This window comes from Alligator mississippiensis, chromosome 1 (genome assembly GCF_030867095.1).
Source record: "Alligator mississippiensis isolate rAllMis1 chromosome 1, rAllMis1, whole genome shotgun sequence".
Taxonomy (NCBI): domain Eukaryota; kingdom Metazoa; phylum Chordata; order Crocodylia; family Alligatoridae; genus Alligator; species Alligator mississippiensis.
The window spans coordinates 283,622,985-283,648,819 of record NC_081824.1 but is presented as its reverse complement, the minus strand read 5'-3'; the positions used below and the strand labels follow the sequence as shown (position 1 = coordinate 283,648,819).

Below are 25,835 nucleotides of genomic sequence, written 5' to 3'. Positions count from 1 at the left end.
AGTCACTTCCAGTCGCCAGTTTTCCGGTCCACGGCCAATTCCAGTCCAGCAGCCAAGCCTCCTGTGGACCATCAGCCAACCCTTTGCAGCCCAGTACCAGGCCATGGTCCAGGGGTTGGGAATCCCTGCTTTACTGAGTAAACTTTTCATTCCTTCAGAATATTAATTCATGAGAATAGAGTCTGCAGTCAAAACTAGGAAGTTGAAGGGACTACTTTTATTCATACACAATAAACTGGCTGATGACAAAGTTATCCACTGCTTCTGAAAGCATAACATTTTTAACTGTGGGGGAGGCTAAAAAACAAAAACACCGAGTTTGATTATTTCTGAATTTTGTCCCCTATGCTCTGAAGTGCCCTAGTTGCTTCTGATATGAGACATCTGGGACACATTAGATAATGATTATATTCCTGAGAGTCTTTCATTCCAAAAGAAACATAATTGGGACACTTGCGTCCATGATTTATGACAGCAGATCTGTTGGGTTTACAGGCATGGTAATGATTACATCTCAGGCTATGGACAAAATGTGCAAAATTCCAAACAATTGAAAAATGTCTAAGTGGCATCCACAAAATATATATTTGTGTGTGTGTGTGCACGCGCGCACACACGCACTCATGCGTGTGTGTACATGTGTGCGCACACAAGCCTATGTGTATAAATACACACACACAAACACATATATGCATGTTAAGAAGAACATTTTAACATTACTTTTAAAGTTATAGAATGTATTTTAATTTATAAATAACTTATATATATAATTTCTAAAAGTATAGTTCCCCAATGTTCTACTTTCTCTGGCACCTTATTATTACATTATTATATAATAGGTCAAACTCTGCCAGTGTGGTTTCTTATCCTGCAGAGTGGAAGGAAGAATTGAATGACAGTTCTCCACTGGTGCTCATGCACCAGGGATCCATAGAGGTATATTCTGTATCTCAATAACTTGTTGAAATATACCATACTTTACAAAGCCTAACTAAAAGACAAAAAAGGTAAGAAGACTGGGAACTTATGAAATAACCAATATTTATAATGCAGAATACTTCCCAAAAAACAAAAAGAGCTTTGAATTCCACAGTGCTCTATGCCTGGAAACAGACATTGCCTTTCTGCTGCCATAATAATTTTTATGGAGGCACAAAATAAAAACAAATAGACACCCAGGCCCTTTGTCATGCCATAAATGCCTTTCCTTGTGGCTGTGACAGAAGGTAGTAATAGCTTGTGCCTCTTTTTTTGTGGGCGAGGTCTATTTGCACAAGAAGACCTGGAGCTGCTCACACCCAGCCACCCCAGGGAGCAACTCTCAGGCCTTGAGGGGCCTTGTCTCTGCATGCTCCAGGAATTCATGAAGGATTGAGTCCTCCAACCTCCAAGAGTGGCTTCCCAGTTTTTCATACTTACAGAGACATTCCCCTAGGAATCTCCAGGGCATGTCTCTGAAAGGGGCAACCCCAGCTGTCCTCTTGTTTCCTGGGGTTCCTGTAAGTGGAACACGTCACCCATTGTCCCATATGAACAATGGAGGGACAAAAGGCAACGTGTTTTGCCAAATACAGCAGATCAGCTGTGTTGGGCTTCATTTGGCAATGTTTGTAATGCTGTTACGATACAAGTGAGTTAGGGAAGGTACAATTAAACCCTAAACTGAGCTACCAAGGTTCCAATGTGGTGCATTATTTTCTACTCCATGGAAAATTAAAGTCCAGATTAGCAAAACTGGAAATAAAAAGGGCTGACTATACTTGTGCTTGGGGGGGGGGGGGAGGGCGGGGAAAGAGCAGGGGCTTTAATTAGTGCAGTTTCTGGACAGCCACTCTATAACAGCTCACTGTCATGTATATTAAGCCCCAGTGCATTTTAAACTGCTAGCAGGATACTTTATCTAAAGCTCATTTGATGAGGTTTAAAGCACCATCACTGCCATTTTAAAATGTGTGGGGGCTTAATACATGGGATGGTGAAATGATGCTGGAGTGTTCCAATTAGAACGTGGAGCAGACTCAATTAACTGAGTTTGCTCCAAAGCATTCTAATTACGAGCATATTTATAGGCAGCCAAAAACCTTCAGCAGTAAGAGCAAGAGGCAACCAGAACATGTTTATTTCTTTTGATCTTTTTAAGTCTTGAACATACATCAGCCATGCAAAAGGTACCTCCATTTAACTTGTATTTTGTCATCCTCAATGTGTTAAACACTATCTTTTAAAAGTAAAGAGAGAGAGAGAGAGAGAGAGAGCGTGCGAGCGCACACGTGTGAGCAAGAGAGGTGTGCAGTGCCTAATTTTGTACACTATCAATGGAAAGCATATACATGAACTATAGGGAAATACTTAGGTTTAAACTTCAAAAAGTATAATGACTGTTTATAGAATTACTTTTGGTTTGACAAAACCATCTTTAGGAACATTCTAATGAAAAAAAATATAGTTCATGTGCTTTGAACCACCTTGCTTTTGGTGGAGGTGAAAGATGTATCCTTCTGTAGGCCAACTTTGACTCAAAAATATTTCACTTGGTTTTTGTAAGTGTTTTAATTTATAATTTCCGAGAGGACTAATATTAAATGAGATGTCTAGGAGTGTACCTTCTATATTTTATACTGAAATGTAATTGTCTTATCTAATTCAAGGACTACTGTATGTGAAGGGCCACATGCAATGCCCACAAAGTCAATGAAAATATTTCTATTGTGCCTTAGAACAGACCCTTAATAAGGCATAAATGCAGATCTTCTTTCTATTCAGTAATTCTCTGCTGTAATTCATGCTTTTTCTTATTTTGGCATAATCCCTCTGTTTTTTTGTCTATCCTCCGTCTACCCCCATCACACTATGAGTATGACTACTTTGACTGACTATTTCAGTCCACCTACACTAATTTCTATACTTAAAACTCTCATGTTTGCTACTCATTGGGATGGTCTCTCTCACTAAATGAAACAGAAAAGGTCAAAAGGGAAAGACTGAAAGAGGACTGAAATTACGCTACATGGGTCTTAAGATAGGAACCAAGAAACCGAATTACCTAAAGTAGTACTTTTTGAAAGGTTAGACCCATTTTGGGATGATTTACCTTTCATCAGTTTGACTGCATTTTTTCTTTTCTTTCTTTCAAAACGTAAAAATTGCATAATATAGTATTATTATTTTCAATAACAAGTGTCCTCCAGTTCTGAAAGAAACCTATTAATCTTTTTTCTATATTAGTTTTTTACTTGCAAAAAAGACAATGAAACAATATGTATTTAGACTTTTAGTGTCTAACCATTCAGAATCACACATAAGAAACTTCTTTACCTTATCACCTTCAGAGAAAGTTATTCCATCGATGGCTCTTTTCCAAGTAATTTCTGGAATTGGTTCTCCTTCTGCCTCACAAATGAGTGTTGTTTGACCGTTCTCAAATGTGGTTTCATTTTTAAGTTGTATTATCTGAGGCTGTACTGTTAAAAATATAAATTATATTACTCATTTTGCATAAACAATCCTATGCTCATCTATCCCAAAACATTTCTTTTTTTAAAAAAAAGATAATTTGGGATTAATCAACAGCACTATTTATAATCCATGAAATAAATATTGATAAAAAGACCCAAGCATAAGATTTATTTTTCTGCATTCAATAGGTTTAACTTTAATTGTTATGTTCAACAAATTAAAGGCATTGCCTATGCATTTCACATGTATAAGACTGGATAAAAAAGCATGCACAGCACTGGAAGTAGGGACCAGGACATTTCTTTTTCTCGTTCTATTTCTCCATTCCTCATCACTTGGCAACAGAGTGATACATTTTATTGCATGCTCTCCTTCTGGCTCCATGACCTCTCATTTTCCCTTCTGGATAGAATGTGAGCTTCAAAAGGGGTAGGGTACAGTGCCCTCGGCCCAGCCAAGCTTCTAGCTTGATGATGCCTACACTCTTCTACTACAATATATGAGTTTGAATCCCTTCATTCCTAGATACCATTTCCTGAGAGGGGTTTAACTACAAGGGTAGTACATGAACTCACAGATGTCACTAAGACTATGAGGCCTTGGGCGTAGCATGGGCTTGGACTTGGTGCACTGGGTTAGGCTCAGTGTGCAGCACTGGAACAGGCACAGCAGACCTCTCCGTGGTCCCTTACCAGCATGCAGAGCTGACAGCATTTTTGGGAACAAGCTCAGCTCCCTACATGCTGCAACACAGTTTCTACAATAAATATTTCTTTCTGCCTCTCACAAATTAGGTGAGGCTTATATACGGGGTTGTACTCTATACAAGAAAACAGGTTAATGATGGACAAGCATCTTATTTCCATTCTCTCGCTTCTTTAATTTATATTATCATTATGTTAAGTCTACCTCCTGGGAGACATCTCAATAAAGTAACTGCCTCAAATCAATTTGTTCTATTAGGTAGAGTGGTTTAATATAACAAGTATATCATTTGTACAAGTAGGAAAAGTACATTTTTCATATCTTCTTACTAGTTAAAACTCTCAGGTTGGCACCATCTTTCAAAAAAACCCCAAAACAAAACAAAAAACCCAAAGCTCTTATGTAAAGGTTAGCATGAAAAAGGGGTTAGTTTCATACATGACTTTGCTAGGAAGTATTCAAGAAGAATGCTTCTTCAAATACCAATTTAGCAGAGATCAATAAAAAAAGTAAGTTAGTGGAGATTGATAAAAGTATTACATACATTTGGCATAAAAAACAGACAAATAAATGTAGTTTACACCTAAATACAACTAGAAAGCTTTTATACTTATTTTGGAAGACATTCTGTACCACTTACCTGAAATCACTGTAATTCCATGTGCTTCAAATCATGTTTCATAAATTTATAAAAAAATAGGGTTTAAAGGGACCTTGAAAAGTCATCTTGTTCATCCTCCTGTCCTTTGTCAGGATCTGCTGATCCACAAGTCAGAAGCTTAAAAAACGTGGCCCACAAAGCCACTCTAGCCAACCTGTTAGACTACCACAAAGCCACTAGAAGTTGTTGCGTGGGTGTGGCTGGGATGTGTAGGCTGCCAAAGAATCTGGGGCTCTTTAGCCCCAATGGACATAGCAGTTGGCAGGAGAAGATAGAGAAAAGGCTGATGCAGTCCCAGTCACCTTCTGGCCACTTTGCCTGTCACCACACAGTGGCATATGATGGCAGTATTTGAAGTTCTGGCATAAGGCACATGGCAGAGCTGAAAATATTGCTGCCACAGCCACTATTTCCTTGTGCCCCTGACCTAAACCATTTATAACAAATGTTTTTCTAACCTATTCTTGTCTTGTGTTCTAGGCATACGGCTATTTTTGTTACTGTTCTCTGGACCCTCCATTTGGTCCACAACCTTTTCTGAGTTTGGTACCCAAAAGTGTTGTGTCCTAACTGAGGCTATGGTTGAGTGATGAGCAGAGTACAAGGATTCCTTCATTAATCATACATATACAACTCTCCTGCGAAAAAAAACCCAGAATGGTATTTGATTTTTTTTTTCCTTTATTTTTTGTTGCAACACTATGATATTGATTCCCTTTCTTCAATTTTCTGATCCACTATCACTCTCAAACTTCTTTCCACCAAAACAGAGACACTCATTTTCCATTCTGTACCCATTCTGTTGTTTATTTTAACTTAAGCACAATTTGCACTTGCCCTTGCTGAACTTCATCCTATTTATTTCAGACCATTTCTTCAATTTCTCAAGATCACATTGGATTTCAATCCTGTCCTTCAAAGTGCTTGTATATTCTCCCAGCTTTATGTCATTTGTAGATTTAATAAGTACTCTCTAGTCCAACATGCATGTCATTAATGAAAATGATACATAGTGCTGGACCCAAGGTAGTACAAAGCCTTTTGGAATGCCACTGAATTCCTTCATGTTTGACCTTTTATTACTCTTTGGGCATGTTTGCATGTGACACTATGGCAACGTAGCATCCAGGGGGATCTACACATGACCAGCAGCTACTCAACCATAGTGGCATGCTCCCCTGTCATAGTGCACCACTACAGTGAAGTGGCTGCAAAAAATAACCATGTACTGTGCATACGGAGCACTATGAACTATGTTACTGCGCTATGCTTTAGTACTTCCAAAAGGAAGTACTACAGCATGTATAGTAACAACAGTGCCATAGGACAAGATATAGATGCGCCCTTTGAGTACAGTTTTCCAAGCAGTTGTGCACCCACTTATTGTAATTTTCAGACAGATTATATTTTTTTAGCTTGATTATTACAATTTCATGTAAAATGGTAAGAAAAACTTTAATGAAGTCAAGATAGATAACATCTATTGGACCTTTCCCAGCCAGAGAGCCTTTTTCTTCCTCTTAAAAATAAATCAACTTACATGGAGAAATATTTCCTTAACAAATGCCTGCTTTGGTTTGGTTTGTGGGTTTTATGTTTTGTTTGGGTTTTTTATGTTTGCTTCTGTTCTCCGAGATGGTTACAAATCAATGAATTATTTTTTTCCAGTATTTTTCCAAAAACTGAAGTTAGGTTGACTAGTCTATAATTCATGGCCAGGCAAAATACAGCCCGCGGGTCAGGTCTGGCCCACCAGACCATTCTATGTGGCATGTGGGACCCCTAAAAAAGTTAGCAAATTCATATTTATTTGCTCCTTGTTGCCTGTCAAAGATGACAGGAGCCAGGGGCAGTAGGACCCAGGGGGAGGTGGCAGCATGAGGCAGGCTATTTCCCTGCTTCCTGCTCCAGTGTGTGAGTAGACAGGGACAGGGTGTGTATGTGTGTGTGTTCATAGGGCAAGTCCTACATACACACCCCACCATAAACATGCACCCTCACCTCCCTCAAACTGCCATACATGCAGACCCCCACACCCATACTGCCTCCCACACCCCAGCCACCCTCTCCCCACACAGCCTCCCAAAAACCTCACATGCTTCCTCACACCACATACCCACACACCCACAGCCCCCTACAAATTTATACCCACCCCCAAACAACATACAAGATGAATACTTCATTTTAAGCTATTGTGCAATCACCTCTATGTGCACTGCACAAACACATGTAAATCACGACAAAAATCTTTTTTTAAATCAAATTAATGAATGCTGTAGATATTTGTTTTTTAGACTATAATTTGGTATTTTATTGGTTCTGAGATGGCAAAACCCCTTGCTGAAAGAAGTACTTCCAGGGATTTCTGGTGGCAAAGTTCAGGGGAGGCAGAGCAGGGCTTACGGTCACAAGTAGGAGTGTACCGATATTTTGAGGGCCAATATTGATAGCTGATATTTAAGGATGCATATCGGCTGATCCTGATCGAATTTCCAATACAGCTGCCTCCAGTTGTTAAATCTGGTGTGGTGGAATGGGAGGGGGGAGGTAAAGGGTGTCGGGGGGGGGAGGCCTGGCTCAATGCCCCACCTCCACCCATGAGCCATATGGATGGAGGTGCTGGGAGCAGAGTGGCAGTGAAATGTGGGGTGGATGCAGCATCCTTCCAGCGTTGCCAGTGCCCACTCCGTGCCCAGTCCCCACCAAGAAGAGCCCTGCACAGCCCTGGCTGCAGCCTGCCCTGCTCCACCCCACAAAGATCCAGATCTGGGGGTCATACACCCCCCACATGCCCTCACAAGGTGCAAGCAGCAGTGGGAGCTGCCTCCCCCAACACGAGCAGCAGCTCCACCCCCCAACCCCACCTGGGCAGTGCCTGCCCCTGCACCCTCCCTCACTGCAGGGGGTGATGATCTGCCCTCCCACGCCTCTTTCCTCCCCCCTCTCCTTTCACCACACCAGATTTACCAGCTGGAGGCAGCTCTCCATACTGCCGGGCTATGTTCTTTGTTGCTTGAGTGCTGCACTGCAGCTGCACACAACACAGGCATTTATCGGGCTGATATCCAATACAGCCAGTTATCTTTGTATTGGTACCAATCCGATATCAGACCAATGTATCAGTGCACCTCTAGTCACAAGATGATGACCAGGGGGAGAGGCACCTGTCTAGGGGCAGGGCTACCCATGCGACCCTCGACAACTTGCCAAAACTCAGTAAGCAGCCCTCTACCTGAAAAAATTGCCTGCCCCTGCTATAATTTCTTCAGTCCTCTTTTTTCAGCCCCCACCACTATCTCTCTTTAAAGAACCTCCCTGGTCCTCCATGAGTTTGGCCCATCGTTCATCCTTTTTGTTTACTGATTGTGGTGACCATGTTAAAATTTGAGATGAGACAACATCAAATTATAAATGAATACATAAAACAGAGGTCTGCTCCCATGGAATCTATTTACATTCTTGAGGGAAAATGATTAAAACATAAAAGATTAATGATTTAATGATTAAAACATTAAAAGATTCACTAATCATATATGGATCTGATGGGACAAGCAGAGGCAGATCTGGGGGAGGGGGTGCACTGATGCACTTGTACCTCGCCCCCCCCCCCCTTTGATTCCTGGTCCACCCTAAGTTTAAATTCTATTGCTTGAAAGTGGCAACAGCATTACTAGTCAGGCAGTGCTAAAATAGTCATCTGACTTCATGTGTCATTAAAATCCACCTAAAATCTTCATTCAACGGGTGTTGACAACCTTATCTTCTTTTTAATGGTCTGATCCTTTGTTCTACAGTTCCACTGTCTGTAGCTGTTCCTGGTAATGAAGCTCCTATCTCACAACCCTGTAGATTGTTTTTTTAACTCATTCCAATAAAGTTATATTTGTTTTTGCTTCAATCTTAAACTGAATAATACAGCCCTAAGCATATTAGTAAAGCTTTTAGTTTATTTTCAAATGGGGAAAAAAAAAGTGTGTCCTTATATGTGATGATGCACCTCATCATCTCTACCTCCATTCTCAAAATTCTAGGTTCACCCATGGGGACAAGTTCTTAATGTATTATCATTTTAAATCAGATTTTCTTAAATCAATTTACAATGCCATAGTTATTGGGCATGCCTACAACTGCTTCTTGGCTTCTCCTGCGTGTGCCACTACAAAGTAAGCCCTACCTTACTTTGTACAAAATTTTGAAAATAAGAATACATCCAGAAAGACTAAGAGAGGTGCTGGGAAAACATCTGTGTTGTTTTCATTGTTTCATTTTCTTAAGACCTTTTTAAGATTCATAGATTCATAGATGTTAAGGTCGGAAGGGACCTCAATAGATCATCAAGTCCGACCCCCTGCATAAGCAGGAAAGAGTGCTGGGTCTACATGACCCCAGCTAGATACTCGTCTAACCTCCTCTTGAAGACCCCCAGGGTAGGGGACAGCACCACCTCCCTTGGGAGCCCGTTCCAGACCTTGGCCACTCGAACTGTGAAGAAGTTCTTCCTAATGTCCAGTCTAAATCTGCTCTCTGCTAGCTTGTGGCCATTGTTTCTTGTAACCCCCGGGGGCGCCTTGGTGAATAAATCCTCACCAATTCCCTTCTGTGCCCCCGTGATGAACTTGTAGGCAGCTACAAGGTCGCCTCTCAACCTTCTCTTGCGGAGGCTGAAAAGGTCCAGTTTCTCTAGTCTCTCCTCATAGGGCTTGGTCTGCAGGCCCTTGACCATACGAGTTGCCCTTTGCTGTACCCTCTCCAGGTTATCCGCATCCTTCTTGAAGTGTGGCGCCCAGAATTGCACGCAGTACTCCAACTGCGGTCTGACCAAGGCCCTATAGAGGGGAAGTATCACCTCCCTGGACCTATTTGTCATGCATCTGCTGATGCACGATAAAGTGCCATTGGCTTTTCTGATGGCTTCGTCACACTGCCGGCTCATGTTCAACTTGGAGTCCACTAGGACTCCAAGATCCCTTTCCACCTCTGTGCCACCCAGCAGGTCATTCCCTAGGCTGTAGGTGTGCTGGACATTTTTCCTCCCTAGGTGCAGCACTTTGCATTTCTCCTTGTTGAACTGCATCCTGTTGTTTTCTGCCCACTTGTCCAGCCTATCCAGGTCTGCCTGCAGCTGTTCCCTGCCCTCCGGCGTGTCCACTTCTCCCCATAGCTTTGTGTCATCTGCAAACTTGGACAGAGTACATTTCACTCCCACGTCCAAGTCGCTGATGAAGACATTAAAGAGTATCGGTCCAAGGACTGAACCCTGCGGGACCCCACTTCCCACACCCTTCCAGGTTGAGACCGACCCATCTACCACGACTCTTTGGGTGCGACCCTCTAGCCAATTCGCCACCCACCGGACTGTGCAGTCATCCACATCACAGCCTCTTAACTTGTTCACCGGTATGGGGTGGGATACCGTATCGAAGGCCTTCCTGAAGTCCAAGTATACGACATCCACCCCTCCTCCTGCGTCCAGGCATTTCGTAACCTGGTCATAGAAAGAGACTAGGTTGGTCAGGCACGATCTGCCCGCCACAAATCCATGCTGGTTTCCCCTCAGCATAATTTGTCCTGCCGGGCTCTCACAGATGTGAGCCTTGATAATTTTTTCAAATACTTTACCAAGGATGGAGGTGAGACTGACCGGCCTATAGTTGCCCGGGTCCTCCTTCCTCCCCTTTTTGAAAATGGGGACCACGTTAGCCCTTTTCCAGTCCTCCGGGACTTGGCCTGTGCGCCACGAGCATTCGAATATTCCCGCCAGTGGCTCTGCAATGACGTCGGCCAGTGCCTTCAGCACCCTCGGATGGAGCCCATCCGGGCCTGCCGACTTAAAGGCATCCAGTTCTTCCAAGTGACTCTGCACCACCTCAGGATCTACACATGGAAGTCTGGTGCCTTGCTGCTGCCTCTCTACAACCCCAGTGAGAGACTTGTCGTGCCCCTCACTTAGGAACACTGAGGCAAAGAACTCGTTGAGGAGTTCAGCCTTGTCCCCCCTGTCACCAATTGCTTCTGCCCATTTAGCAGGGGTCCTATTCCTCCCTGGGCCTTCCTTTTACTCCCTATATATCTAAAAAACAATTTCTTGTTGTCCTTTACTTGGGTTGCCATCCTCAGCTCCATGGTAGCTTTGGCCCGCCTAACTGCCTCCCTACAAGCACGAGCAGAGGAGGTATATTTATCTTTAGTGATCTCACCCTGTTTCCACTTTTTATGTGCTCCCCTTTTGGCCCTTAGGCTGCCCTGGATTTCTCTGGTCAGCCATGGAAGCCTCCCGGCCCCTTTCCCTCTTTTGCCTCACTCGGGGATCGCCTTGCTTTGTGCCCAAAGGATCGTTTCCTTTAGGCACAGCCACCCTTCTTGGGCACCCATCCCATCAAAACTCCTACTCTGCAGTGCTTCCTTGACTAATCGCCTGAGCGCAATGAGATCAGCTTTCCTAAAGTCTAGCACTTTTACCCTACTAGTTACCTTACCCACTCGCCGTCTTATGTTGAATTCTATTATAAGGTGATCACTGTCTCCCAGATAGCTACCGATCTGGAGGTCCCCTATCATGTCATCTCCCGTTGCCAATACCAGATCCAGTATGACATTCCCCCTAGTGGGACCATGCACCTCCTGTGTCAGGTGGAGGTCCTGTACACAAGTTAGAAACCTGCGTGAGCGATGGGACCTTGCTGTCTGCGTCTCCCAGCAGATGTCCGGGTAGTTTAGGTCCCCCATGACTACTGCCTCTTTAGCTTTTATGGTCTCCGAGAGTTGCCTCAGGAGCCCCGCATCTATTTCTTCCCCTTGGTGTGGGGGTCTGTAACAGACCCCTACCACCAAATCCCTTTCTCCTTGCCCCCCATGTAGCTTAACCCACAATCCTTCTACTTCCTTAGCCTCAGATTCTGTTTTGATGAGGGTTGATGTGTATTGCTCACTGACATAAAGTGCAACCCCCCCCCCTTTCTTCCCCGACCTGTCCTTTCTATACAATCTATAGCCCTCAATATGTACTGCCCAGTCATGGGAAGATCTCTGCATTAAGTTATTGGGCCAATTACAAATATCTTGCTTAGAAAAAATATTGTAGGATATTAAGGCCGCACAAATGAAACATCCAAAGTTAGGAATTTCCAAGTTTAACGTTGCCCATGTAAACTCTGGGCACATATACGTGATGATTTCATCTTTCACTATATGATTGCATACTATTTTTTCCCCACAAGATCCCTGCCTGAATGAGTACCAGGATGAATAGTGCTTAAATGATGAGAAAGACAAATGTTTTATATTTCTTATTATTTTTTTCATGTACATATGCATGCATGTATGCATGTCCCTATATAATCACTGCTACAAGCTTTGTAAGCTCTGCAAATAATATTAAGTATATTCATATCTACATGATTTTCTATCATTTTTCTGAAATAACTGAGTGTTTTACAAATATATATGTGCTGAGCAATCACAACTACAGTTAATGCAAATTGAAGCTGTTGGTGCCCAGCACTTCAAGTTGCAAGGCAGTGACTTTGAGTTTTTACCCGCACTCTACAACAGGATTACACTTTTACTAAACCAGAGCACAGTTGCACCTTAGACACTAAGGGTGCATCCAGACAAACTTGCACATGCCTCTTGCAGCATCTCAAACCCCTTTGAGACGCTGCAAGAGGCATGTGTGGGAATGGGAAAAGGCTCCCCACACTGCAAGTTTTCGGTGCAGGTACAACACTAGACCCCTGGATATCCAGGGGTCAATAAAAAATGAAATGAAAAAAAAAATCAGGGCAGGGTATGGTCCTGGAGGCTGGGTCCTCCACAGAGATGTTCTGGCTGCCAAAGCATCTCTGTGGTTGGCTCTCACCCTGGTGCTGAAGCACGCTGCCTGCCCATGCAGGGCAGGCACCATGCCAGCAGCAGAGAGCTGGACCCAGGCTCCAGAGCAGGTAAGTAGGGGTTTGGGGAGTCTGGAGGGGACAGTGGGGTGGACCCCCAGTGGCCCTGCCTGCTCCCGCAGCTCCCCAGATCAGTGCCCTGCCCGGCCTCACTCCCCAGTCCCTTGATGGGTGCCCCACCCAGCCTCATCCCCCACCTACTCCCCTAGCATCCCCAATCCCTTCCCTGCTCAGTCCCATCCCCCGCCTACCACCAATCCCCCTCCATCCCTGCCCCACCCAGTCCCATCCCTCCCAGCTCCCTGAGCCCCCAATGGCTGCCACGCCCAGCCCCCCCAGCCACCCATCACTGCCCTGCCTGGCCCCATTCCCCACAATCACTGACTCCAACCCCAGCATCCCCACAATTTAAAACAAAACAAAACAAAACAAAAACACCCTAGGCACTTACTGGCAGTTCCAGCTGCTGTTTGGGTCACTGGGGCCCCTCTGCACAGCGTGGGGCCAGGTGACAGCCCCAGCCAGGGCCCTGCTGCCCTGTGCAGCCCAGGAGGGGGGAGCTGACAGGAGGCCCCACAGATACCGTTTGGTGAGTAGAGGCTGGGGGGGGGGGCATCAGGGTGGGGATGCCGGAGCCAGTGAGGCATGGAGCCAGGCAGGGCAACAATCTGGAGGGCTGGGGGAGCAAGAGGGAGTGGGGCATGTGGGACCTGTGGTGGGGACGGTAGCCCCTGCGGGGGCCATTTGGCCCTTGTTGGGGGGGACTGTAGCTCCTGTGGGCAGGCTGTGACCCCTGTGGGGCAGCTGTAGCCCCTGGTGGAGAGGCTGTGACTCCTGTGGGGGTCAGCAAAACATATAGGCATTTAGAATTAATTTTATTATGATGATAGAGACACTGCTAGGCTTCTGAATTGCTTTAACACTGTAGATATATCAATAAAACAATGCCCAACTGATCTCTCTCTCTCTAATGATCTTTTTGTTTTAATTGTGAAGGAACATGGATTTTGGGGTATGTTACAGAGTGACTTTGGGATTTCTCTCATGATTTCTGGGATCCTCTAAAAATGTATATGCAGATAAGGCACAGGGCAACCTCATCTGGCTTCACCTCAAGGACAGCAGGGCCACACTAATCATATGTGACAGCCTGAGAGAAGGGATGACAGAGGGATTCTTGGTGAACTGTTTAGTGCCCTGTTTGGTGATGTTTGCCAGACATTTAAGGCTGGTGAAGAAACAGGAATCACTGGAAATGGGAAAGAAAGACTCTGCTCAGCTATGGGAGTGAAGAAAAGGTTGACATGTATTCAGTGTAGTGGGTCACCATGACCTGAAAAAAAGAGTTGGCATTGAGGGGGACTGCACTAAATGGGCACCACCATATATCTCATTAAGATGAGCTACGCTAGCTTATCCTTATGGTAGGTTCCCATCAGCATGTTCACCCAATAAGGGCCATGTACTTTCCAGTCATGCTCAGTGTTGCCTGCATTTAATTAACTTCATAGTTTCTATGACTGAACACATGTACTTTAAGCAGCAGTTCAAAGGTGGACAACATATTTAATAAAGTTGCCACATATGAGAACATAAGATGAGAGGCCTTTTTCCCTGATCATGATTGTGCAAAACAACCTCACTTAGTATTCAAATAAATCCAGGAGATTGACCTAACCCTAGTTAGATTGTTCTAAACGTGAAATCTCTACATGCCATATGAAAACTCATGTATCTCTCATCCATTTCTAAGGTGCCATTCTGTCCCACCTTCTGTTAAAATTAAAAATATCCCTAATATATTCACATTTCAGGCCAACTTTATGTCTTTTTTTCCCAAAAGCCACAGAATCTTGTCCTTCTCTTGAATCCATATCCTCCTTGTCCACAAAGAAAGAACTATAGTAGACACACCAACACTTGTACCTTTTTTAACCACAAAGGTTTTGTTTGTTTGTTTGTTTGTTTGTTTTAGAGTGGGGAAACAGCAAGGAGGAGGAATGGAGTGCCAACTCTTAAAATAATAATAAATAAATGAAAGACATCATGTATACTTTCAGATTCCAAAATGAAAGTAGGTTTTTTAAATTTCTATTTCTCTTTATAGTGGGAATATCATTTATCCTATAATGGTTTGAAGGAGGCTTTTTGAAGGGGGAGGGGGTTGGTTTAGTGTAGGAGTATTTCCCTTTATGTAAAACATGAGAAACAACAAGTATTTCTCACAAGGATATATAGTAAAAAAATTACAAGTAGCAGCCCCTCCTTGATCTTTTCAGTTCTATTTATGATCTAAATTTCTTAAGACCTTCTTCAAGTGGGTCACTACAAGAGGTAAAATTCTAGCTTGACATTTTAGACACCACCATTTGACATTTAAAGAACTAACCTCTGATTAATCATGAAATATTCCTAGCTGACAGTTATTACCAGAAAAAAGGAAAGCTCAAAAGGTGAAAAAGGATATTATTTAATTGCTCTATTTTGTATAGGTCATAAGCCATAATTTGCTGTTGAACAAAAGGTCTGTAATGTGTTATGGCACTTAAATACCTTTTAATTACATAGTTGAGATAATAGGAAAGTCTTAAAAGAATGACTGTATGAAGGCAAATAATTATATCTATTCCACAATGAGGTAAGAGGGGTATTGTGGGAAAGAAAACTAGATCAGATTTTTTTCCCATTCCATCTACGTATATTCCAAAGGACCAAAGTCACTTCAAAATTAAACAGCTATATATAGCACTCCTGTCCAATCAAACAGCCAATGACATTATAAAATCTTAGGATTTCAGGGCAGGAAATCTCTATGTTTAGGATCTACCACCACAATTATTTCAGAGTTTACAATAAATCATATTTACAGACTAAGTTTAGTGAAGTATTTTCTTGTATTGAAAGAAGAAAGGAGTTGTAGTCAAACTTAGTTATAGCAATATTTTAAGAAGAAAAAAAACAAGCGGGACTGTCACTTATCCTTTTTAACACAGTTGAAAACTGGACACTGCTAAAAAGACTGATCTTGTCCATTACATAAATTATTCACAGTTAAAAAAAAGATATTGTTCTCAGAGAAAAGGTCAGTATTTAGATAGGAACTGATGAAAAATTCTCAGTTGAAGAAAATTGTAAGTTTATTTCTGAAGATCATAAAATGGATTTACAGAAGCATAAAAGCCTGGTAAATATATATATGAAATCTTTTCTAACCTTTGAAGTTGGTTTCCATATTTACTTATTTAAAAATACATAACAATCTAAGTATTTCTAACCCCAAGCATGCAAAAAAAAAAACCCAAAATCAACCCCCCCCCAAACAAACAAACCTGAACAGTCTCAAAATACTAAGACACATTTTGAGAAAAATCTTTAAAAAATAATAAATCCTGGATTCTCTTCTTTTCAAGCCCTTAGGACACAAATTTGAGCTCTTCTCTGCAACAATGCAAGATAGAAAAAAAATCTTCTTTTAAGGAAAAAAATGTCAAATAACTACAGTATCTGGAGCTTAAATAAAATACAAAATACTCATAAGAAAAGTCAAAATTGTTAGTGTCAATGCAGTGTTTTCAGTCAGATATTTTTATGTCTTCATGAGGGCAAACAATTTAGTCCAGTCACAGGATTCCTGTCTGACCTCTGGACAAGAGGTTAAACATGTTCCTAATCCATTTTCTACTAAGATCTTGGACCCTGCTGATTGGAAAGAATCATTCTGACGATCTACTCATTAAGATACAGTAGAAGAGTAATAAAAGGTATGTATACTAGTAAGGATGGATTTATTTGGCCAAATTCACCTTAAATGTATGGACCATACCCAAAATAGGAGTGTCCATCCAAAAACATTTTCATTATTGAACTAATAGAACAGGAATTTAAGACCTGACCTTGTAAAAAAATCCTGACGTTACTTCCTTGGTTAAGGATACTGGAGTATAACATGTATCTATTTTCTAAGAGAATGAGATAGAAGAGCTACACTGTGAGGAAACAGTAGAAGTTTGAGGAGTTTTTTGGCTTTTTTTTTTTTAAGGGCTTAATCAGTTGTTAAGTATAGTCAGGTTTTATTTCAGTTAGCACCTAATGACAAGTGAAATGAGCATGGTTACAGACAGACAGAAAGACTTCTACATCGTGTATAGGCTTCTAGGAACACAGAACAAATCTTTAAGGATCTACTATACAAATCCCCTAAATGCCAATCCGACACTAACATAATCAAATGCTTATCTAGTCTCTTCTTGAAAATCTTCAGTGGAGAACATTCTAATGCTTCGGTGGGCAGCTCTTTTCCTGTGTTCTATCATTCTGACAACAGGGAAGCCTTTTTCTCAAACTGAATGGAAGTCTGTTTTGCTCCAGTTTACACGCTGCTTCAAGTCCAACCTTTTTAAAGCAGTGTTAATATAACTGAAATGGCTATTATGTTCCCCTTCTACCTGGGTCTCCTGTTTGCCATAAATATATCTATTTCTGTCAACTTTCCCTTATACTGCTTGCATTTCAACTCTTTGATTATTAGTATTCTCTTCTGGAACCTCTCGGTTTTCTCCACACTCATCTTAAAATGCATCTGTAGTGGGTTGTTACTCCTTTGGCCAGGCCCAGAGCCTACATTCCCCCTTTCCTACTGCAAACTAAATAGAATAACAAAACATTAACAACCTCCCCTCCCCCCAATCCAGGGCAAAGGCTTTACTGTAGTGCTTCAGTGCTACCTTTCTTCTCAGCTTCTCTTCTCCAGTGTCATCTCTCTGGGAGCTTTTAACTTCCTCCAGGGCCAGCCAATTATCTCTGTCAGCTGGTTCAGAGCTCCTAGGCAGGCAAGCTATTACTCTCTAGCCCCCTGTAGCTGGGCTCCAGCCCTCGAGTTATGCACCTTGCCACAAATCCCCACTCCCCAGAATGGAGCCCAAGATACTACTCTTCATTTTTAAAGCCCTCCCCTCCCCAGCTTCTTGGGAGCAGAAGTATGCATTTGTATGTACAGTTCCAGGGCAGTGGCAGTGGTATATTGAAAAATGAAAATGCTTCAAGGACAGAGACCATCTCATCAACCTATGGCCTCCCACATAGCATTAAGCTATGCTAGTGGGGCATGGTCAGTGAGCAAAAGAAAATGGGCCCCATGGATGTAATAATGGAGGATCTCAATGGCCCACTTAATTGCTAGACACTCCTTCTCTATCACTGCATATTTCTGTTCCCGGGGGAGGAGCTTTCTGCTGAGATACAGGATGGTGTGTTCTTCATCTTCAAACTCCTGGCAGAGAATAGACCCCAAACCTTGCTCTGAGGCTTCTTTCAGTAAAACAAACTCCTTTGTTAGGTTTTTATTTGTTATGTTTTTTGTTGAGTCTTTTGTTAAGTCCAGGCTGCACTGGACTGACAATGCATAGTAGTCATTTTGCTGTCCCGGATGCTGCCTTATACTTGGGGGACCAATGGATTCTTTGGGGCACTCCTTTCTTTAGTAGGTCTGCTGCTGGGTCCAGAATGGCAGCAAAATATGGTTTGAATCACAAATAGTAGCTTGTCAACCCTAAAAATGACTTTACCTGACATTTGGTTGGTGGCACTGGAGATTCCACCAATGCTTTACTTTGGCCAATAGGGGCCTGATCTTGCCATTGCTCAGTATATACCCTAGGTTGTAGTCTCTGTGGATTCCAAGTGACAATTAGCAGGGTTGGCTGTGAGACCAACTGCTTGTATTGACCACAGCACCTCTCTCACCTGCTGGAGGTGTTCTGCCCAAATGTTGGCAAATATTACCACATTGTCCAGATACTGACTGTATATCTCTGGTGTAGGCAGAGTATTTTGTCCATTAGACATTGGAAGGTTGCAGGGACCCTGTGGAAACCAAAAGGTAGAGATCGAAAGTGATAGAGTCCCCAGGGTGTTGCAAAGACTATTATTTCTCAGGACACTGAGTCCAGAGGTATTTGCCAATACCCTTTGGTTAAACCCAGGGTGGTTATGTACCATGTGTTGCCTATTTCTTCTATCACTTAATTTATTCTGGGCATAGGATATGCATCACACTTTGAAACTGCACTGATTTTATGGAAACCAATACAAAACCGGATGGCGTGATCAGGCATTGACACCAAAACATGTGGGCTACTCCACTCACTAGCAAATTGATCTATTACCCCTAGGTCCAGCATCTTCTTAAGATCTTATTTTACCATTTCCCTCATCTACACTGTTATTCTTGAGTATCCCTTGTGAATTGCACAGCCTGGCTGGAGGATAATGTGGTGTTTGATCAGCACAGTCCTGCCTGGAATAACTGTAACACCCCTTTAAATTCCACAAGTAGACATTTTACTTCAGCTCATTGAGTTGGACTCAAAGCCTCCCGTAATATGAGGGCAGCCAGAGATTTTTGATGAGAGATCTACAATCCCCAGGCCAGCTCCCAGCAAACACGTAGGGACCATATAGGCTTCTCTGGTCCTCCAAGGTTTCAGCAGATTGATGTAACATATCTGTGAACCCCACCATTTCCCTACTAAGTGAACTTCATAATTTACCTCATCTACCCTCCACAGGACCTCAAAAGTGCCTGCAAATTACTCTTGGAGGAGTGGAGAAGTAGTAGAACCCTATTCCCTGGCTGATAAACCCAGAGCCAAACATTTTTATTACACTGCTGTTGCTGCACCTGCTGTGCAGCCTGAGATTTTTTTTTTTTTCTTTTTTGCAAGAGTACCCACCAGATGTAATCTTTCCTATAGCTTCAGGACATATTGAACTACATTCAGTGTTGTTGTCCCCTAGGCCTGCCAGGATTCTTCTCAGAGCTATAATGCCCTAGGGCTGCCTCTCAGAATAATTCAAAGGCCAAAAAGCCCGTGGAAGACTGTGGAACCCCTTGAATGGCAAACAACATGTACAGTAATAACTGGTTCTGAGGCAATTCCGAGACACAATTTATCAGCATCCTCTTCAGTGTCCAATTAAATCTTTCAACTAATCCATCCAACTGGGGATGGTACACTGAAGTCTTTACAGAATGGCCTTTCAATAAGTCCCAAACTTCTTTCAGTAGACCATGCCTTGGTCAGTCAAAAACTCTCAGGGAATGCCCACCTGAGAGAATATTTGTAATAGCTCAGAGGCCACAGTTTGTGCCAAAACTGAACTGCCACGGCCTCGGGGCAGTGGGTACCATAGTTGACAAGGATCAGGATGAACTTGGACCCTCTTGAGCTGGGTTCCACTGGTCCCACCAAGTCTACCCCAACTCACTCAAGGGATATACTAACCAATGGAAAAGATACCGGTAGGGCCCTGTAAGTGGGTTGGGGAGCAAACAGCTGGCATTCTAAGCATGATGCCCAATAGCTCTTGGTATACCCCAGCCAGAAAAAAAACCTTACAGTTCTATATTCTGGGTCTTTTCCACCCTCAAATGGTCTCCACATAATATATCGTGGGCCAGTTTCAAAACCTGGATGCAGCACTGCTTTCGCATTGATAGAATTGCCAGATCCCTGTGGGATTGTCTTTTGTCACTCTCATCAAGAGGTTCTCCTGTACCACAAAATTGGCTTCCTGGGCTGCTAAGCTTGCTTCCACTATGACTCCATTAGCCCAATCCTCTCAGCTATAAAGAAGGGCATATACTAGATCCTCACTTTGATCACAAATGAAACCCAGGCCTCCCCTCACCTGATCCAGTCCACCCTCTTGAGGAGTTCTTGGGGTCTCCTGACCCTCTGAATTCTCTGAAGGGCAGTTCAGACTGCATTGAACCCCAATCCCTTTCTCTGAGCATTTCTTCTGGCATGGAAGGGTTTTCCTCCTAACCCAGTGCCACTCTCACTGTGATCTGGAGGAAGATCCAAAAGAGTTCAGGGTCTAAGAAGGGAAATTTTTCCCCCAGCTGTGGCTCAGTGGAATTGGGGTCTATCAACTTTGAGCCAATCACAACAATTTGCCCAAGTCCCAGTCTCATCCCACCTCCACTGGGTAAGCTAAATGGATGGCCACTACAGCTATCATGTTAACTTACTCTCCCCAGTGGTCAAGCTCAGAGGTGCTATGGAGTACGGTGAGGTATCTCCATGGATACATGACACACAAACATACTAATTCACTGGGATGTCTGTCAGATTCACAAATTGCTCATGGACAAAGGTCTGACTAAAGCCCAAGTCTATAAGCCCTATACCATGGACATGGACATCCTCAACGTTAACTGGGCCCATATATCCCTTCGGTCTGGGCTCTCATGCCATGCCTGTGATGTATAGACAGAGGCATACCTACAGTCCCTCTGAGGGCAGTCCTGATATCAATGACCCTTCTCCCTAAATTGGAAACAAGTTATCAGAGCATCCCTTCCTCTTCCCACCCCAGGTGCCTATCATTTCCAAAGGGGCCACTCAAAAGCTGTTCCCCGCAGCTGGGTTCTCTGAGTAGATGGAGGCTTCTTTAGAGAACCTGCCTGTTTCCTTCACAGTACAGGGTTCCTTGACCCTGGGATATCCTGGCCTCTAAGGGAACAGGACAATTTAACTCCACCCCCATGAAGTTGGGGGGCAACCAGCTGACATTTGAGGTAGGATGCATAATAGTCCTTGATTTGTTGGTATACCTTAGGGCAGGAAAACCTTGCCAGAACTATATCCTGGGTCTTTGCCACCTGCAAATGGCCTCCACATAATACACCATGGGCTAGTTTCAAAAACTGACTCCAGTACTGCTTTGGCACTAATATTTGGGACTGCCAGGTCCCTCTGGCCTTATCTTTTGTTACTTTCATCAAGAGGACCTTGTGTTACACAAAATGGGGTTCCTGGGCTGCTAAGCGTGCATCTACTATGACCTCATTGGCCCAACCCAATCAGCTACGAAGAGGGGTATATACTACCCTCTGATCACTTTCTGGGTGGCTTCCTCCAAGCTGATCACATGGTGGTGATACACCCACTTTCACGTTCCTACTGGGAGGATGGTGCAGAACTGCTCTTGGGCCACGAGTTCCACTATTTCCACAGCTAACTGAGAGTTAGGGTTTTTAGCCAGAGGGTGCACAAGTTCCTTAATTTCTAAGGCATGGCTTGAGGGTGTGCATTTGGGTGTGCAAGTTCCCTGTCAAAACTTGCAGCGGTAGGTCTCTTCTGCGAGACCCAGCTAGTCCAGCATGGCAACTTTAAGGGTCTTAGAATCCCAGGGCAAATCTGCACCTGGTAAGTGGTCTGTGCCTCTCCAGTTAATAGGGCCATCCTCACAGCCCATGCATCTTGTGGCCACTGATAGGCCTCTGTCTCCCACTCAAATGTCATCATAAGGAAGGCCTCCAGGTTATCTTCAGGTCCCATCTTCATTAGTACTCTAACCTCTATCCTCTGGGAACCAGATGACTCACCAACTTGGGTGCAGGTCTGTCTTCACTCCAAATGCTGCTTCAAGAACTCCTGCCACTCCTGCTGCTACTCCCTCTGGAGCTGCTGCAGCTGCTGCTGCTGTTTCTTCTGGAACTGTTGCTGCTGGAGTTGGAGCTGCTGAAACAGCTGCTGCAGTTGCTGGTGCAGCCCCTCCAGCCATTTTAGCAGGGTTCCTGTCTCTACTGCTGGAGTTAACTTAGAATGCCTGCATCCTCCACCACCAACTGAGTAAACGTTCTTATAAATTAAAAAAAACAACACTAGGCCTCAGTACATAGGATAGCACTTGCTATCTGATAAAGCATTGGTAGCTGTGCCGCTAATCCTTGAAAGTTTTCTTCCACTACAGTCATCAGCATTCATTTGGTGCAGATGAAGTTGTTTTGGCCTTTAATTCCTCCTGTCCTGTGCTCAGAGGCCTTAATGCCATGTAGGAATAATAAGAACGTTTTAATCATTTGAAGGAGAAAAATGGATATCTGAAACTATATTTAGGATATGCACAACTTCTGAGGGTAGAGACTTCAATTTTCTCCCTGTAGAAAGGCCAGGATAAGGTATTAGCTTTATAGATGATTACTGGAAGTCTGTCCTGTGTAACAGGAGTAACATTGAAGAAAGGTATATGTGCTTGTAAGAAGAAAAGCATCTCAGGCAACTCTGTCAGAGTAAAAGCAAGCATGGGATTTTTGAAAGATAATAGTACAGATCTGTGCACAGATAGGAAGGTTAGGAATCAGCTAAGAGGTCTGTGTTTAAATAAATGATTCTCCCCTTTTTATCCTTAGGTGAAACTAACAGCAGATGGAAGAATAAATTTAATGGAAATATATCCAGATAATATAGCTGGTGTAGGATATGATTAAAGAGAATATTTTTGAGACAGTAAGATTTGTTAGTGTGATTGGGAGAAAAACTATTTACACATTTATCTTAGTTCACTAAAATTAACAAAAAATCAAAACAATATTTCTGCAAAATCTACACAAATTTTTTTTTTTTTTTTTTTTTTTGCTGCATAAACTGCATAATTTTTACATATACAGAACGATATATTGTTCTTTGTCTCCCTTCCACTACCTCATGAGCTGGCAGGATTAACCAGGTAGTGCCTCCTCAGGTGAGGGAGAGCAGGGCGGGGGAGCCTCTTAGACGGGCTGCTCTGAGTTTTCAAACATCTCAGATCACTGTGTTGTGCCTTTTGGGGCAGAGGCTATAGGACTTACTGCAGGCAGAGAGAGGTCATGTTGCAACCTTGAATAACTAACCTCAGACTGCTACATATGCATATCCAAGAAGTGGGTACAATCCCCCAAAATTACATGGCTATATATATGTGTGTGTCTGTACACACACACGCACAATACCACAGACTGTGCAGTAATCTTTTCACTAGTCTGTTTACTAGTACGATGACCAAAGAGATCACTAACTGTCTTCCTCAAACAGAAAACTGACTTGAGCAATGGGAGATAAGCAGTCACACAGGAAATAGTGCAGCAACAGTATTATCCAGGAATAATCCAGCCGTGCTTCTAATGCCCACCCACATCTCAGTTATCAGATTTGGTATTTTTATAAGCAAGGGTGACAATAACATGTAAATTTTTACACGCTGAAATACTGTAGTTTGCTGGGTTTGTTTGGTCTGAATATATTTAAAAATAATGACTCATTATTTAAAAGTTTTTTCCCCACTGAAGCTCCTTATTGCTGATGATAAACTTATATGAAAACAAAGCTTTTTAGGTCTTCCCAACACCTTTTCTTACTAAATTCCTTTAACATAGTTTAAGGAGAGTAAACTAAATAAGAACTCTAATCTTCAGACCATTGGCTATTCTGGAATAAGACTATTTCAGTATACTAAATTAATTATAACTGTTTGTTGGGATGGGACAAAAAATTTAGTGCCCTCACTTGGTACGAGACCAACTATGTCTCAGAGTCAATCTCTCTCCCCCTCTGTCTCTTTGGTTCAATAAAATTTTAATTATTTATACACTGTAAAATAGATTTAAAGGTACAGGAACTATTTTATGGTGAAAAAAATATATAGTGATCCATTATATCTGTAGAGCTTTCATGAACAAACTGTGGTCATAGTCCTGATGTCCAGCTCCAATGGGAAGTTCCTTTCATTAGTGTCTCCCTGGAATGGAAATAAATAACCCTATCTACACAGAAATTTATTAAAGCTACCACATTTCTACCTATGTAAAAAGGTTGAGGCACACAACAGATTTCAGAGTTCAGAAATGGCTATATGGTTCCTAACTTTGTGCTTTAACCATTAGGATGATCAGATATTATATGTAATAATAAATAAAATGTCTTATTAATGTATACGGTATCCAGGTTGTAGCCATATTGGTGCAGAGGCAAAAGGAATTAAAACTCATGGAAGAGGTGATATCTCTTATTAGAACAACTAGATATTTGCAAAACACATTATTTTATTTATTTGGACACTCTACCATACCTTCAGCTCTCCTGTGAAATACGAATTTTAATTTCTACCTAGGATTACTTTTGCAATCTCTGCTTTCTCCTATGCCTGATGAAGGGCGAGTATGCCTGAAAGCTTGCAAATAAAATAATTTGTTTGAAAAAAAACCCAAAAAACTAGCTTGTCTAATAAAAGTTATCACCTCTTCCACAAGTTTTGGTTCCTCACTAATATAGATGTATATTCAATTATTTAAAGTATATGTACTTATGTATTAAGATGAAAATGTAATGTAAATTGCATACTAAACAATGTATGTGTAAACATGCATGAAATAAACTGATAAAAAGAAAAAAAAAAACACCTCTCTATTGTTTTATCTAGCTGAAAAATATTGCACTTAACTAAGTATCCTGTTGTTTATTTCCAAGAGTTTCCTCTCCTCCCCTTTTCATAGTCCAGCAGTCAGTTTTTAAAAGAAAACTAGAAGGAATTAACAATTTACTAGTTAATTGTACTAAATCTAAGTAGCAGATCAGCAGATGCTGAAGATAACAGAACTTCAAAGTCAAATTCCTGACTACAGTTTAAAAAAGCCAAGACCAGAAAAAGCTTCCCCAGAGACAGAATGCAGAAAGTTGACTGTGTAGTAGAAACTAGGGGTATGCAAAGTGGACTGTATTTGATTCAGATTTGGCCTGATTCGGGGGACAGTGATTTGATTAGCTGACTCAGATCACTGTCCCAATTCAATATGGCCAAATCCGAATCTGAAGATTTGATTCTGATTCAGAGATTCAGTGATTCAGCCATAGACACAGCTTTAAATGTTTTTCCTACATGCCTCAAGGTACCAGGCATGGTTCGTGAACCGTGATGAGATTTGGGCTGTTCCATCCGCCCCACCAGGAGCAAAGGGGGGCCACTTCCAGTCCACTTCTGGGTCCACTGCCGAGCACATGGGGGATTCCCCATGGCCCCCCAGCTCAGCGATGAGCTGCGGGGGGACCCTAGGTGCCCTCCAAGACCCAGGAGGCACCAGTCGCTGAGCCCGGAGGCATGGTGGGGGGGGAGGGTGTTCTGCATGCTCTGCAACAGAACCGGAAGTGCTTCTGGACCATTTCCGGATCCACCTCTGAGTGCACTGGGGACCCCTCCCACACTCCCACGGGACGCTCCATCTGCCCCACCATGTCAGCATTCATAAACTGCCTGGTACCTTGAAGTATGTAGAAAAAACATATAAAGCTGTGCCTACGTCCGAA

General features: G+C 42.7%; 1 protein-coding gene across 3 annotated transcripts in view; it reads right to left on the bottom strand.

The window, feature by feature from the left end:
• NCAM2 (neural cell adhesion molecule 2) overlaps window positions 1-25,835 on the bottom strand; it is a 569,780-nt gene that overhangs the window by 204,685 nt on the left and 339,260 nt on the right. For all 3 annotated transcript variants that reach the window (XM_019476390.2, XM_019476392.2, XM_019476391.2), the window contains exon 8: window positions 3,316-3,461. In XM_019476390.2, coding sequence (XP_019331935.1) covers window positions 3,316-3,461 — 146 coding nt within the window. The remainder of the gene's footprint in view (window positions 1-3,315; window positions 3,462-25,835) is intronic.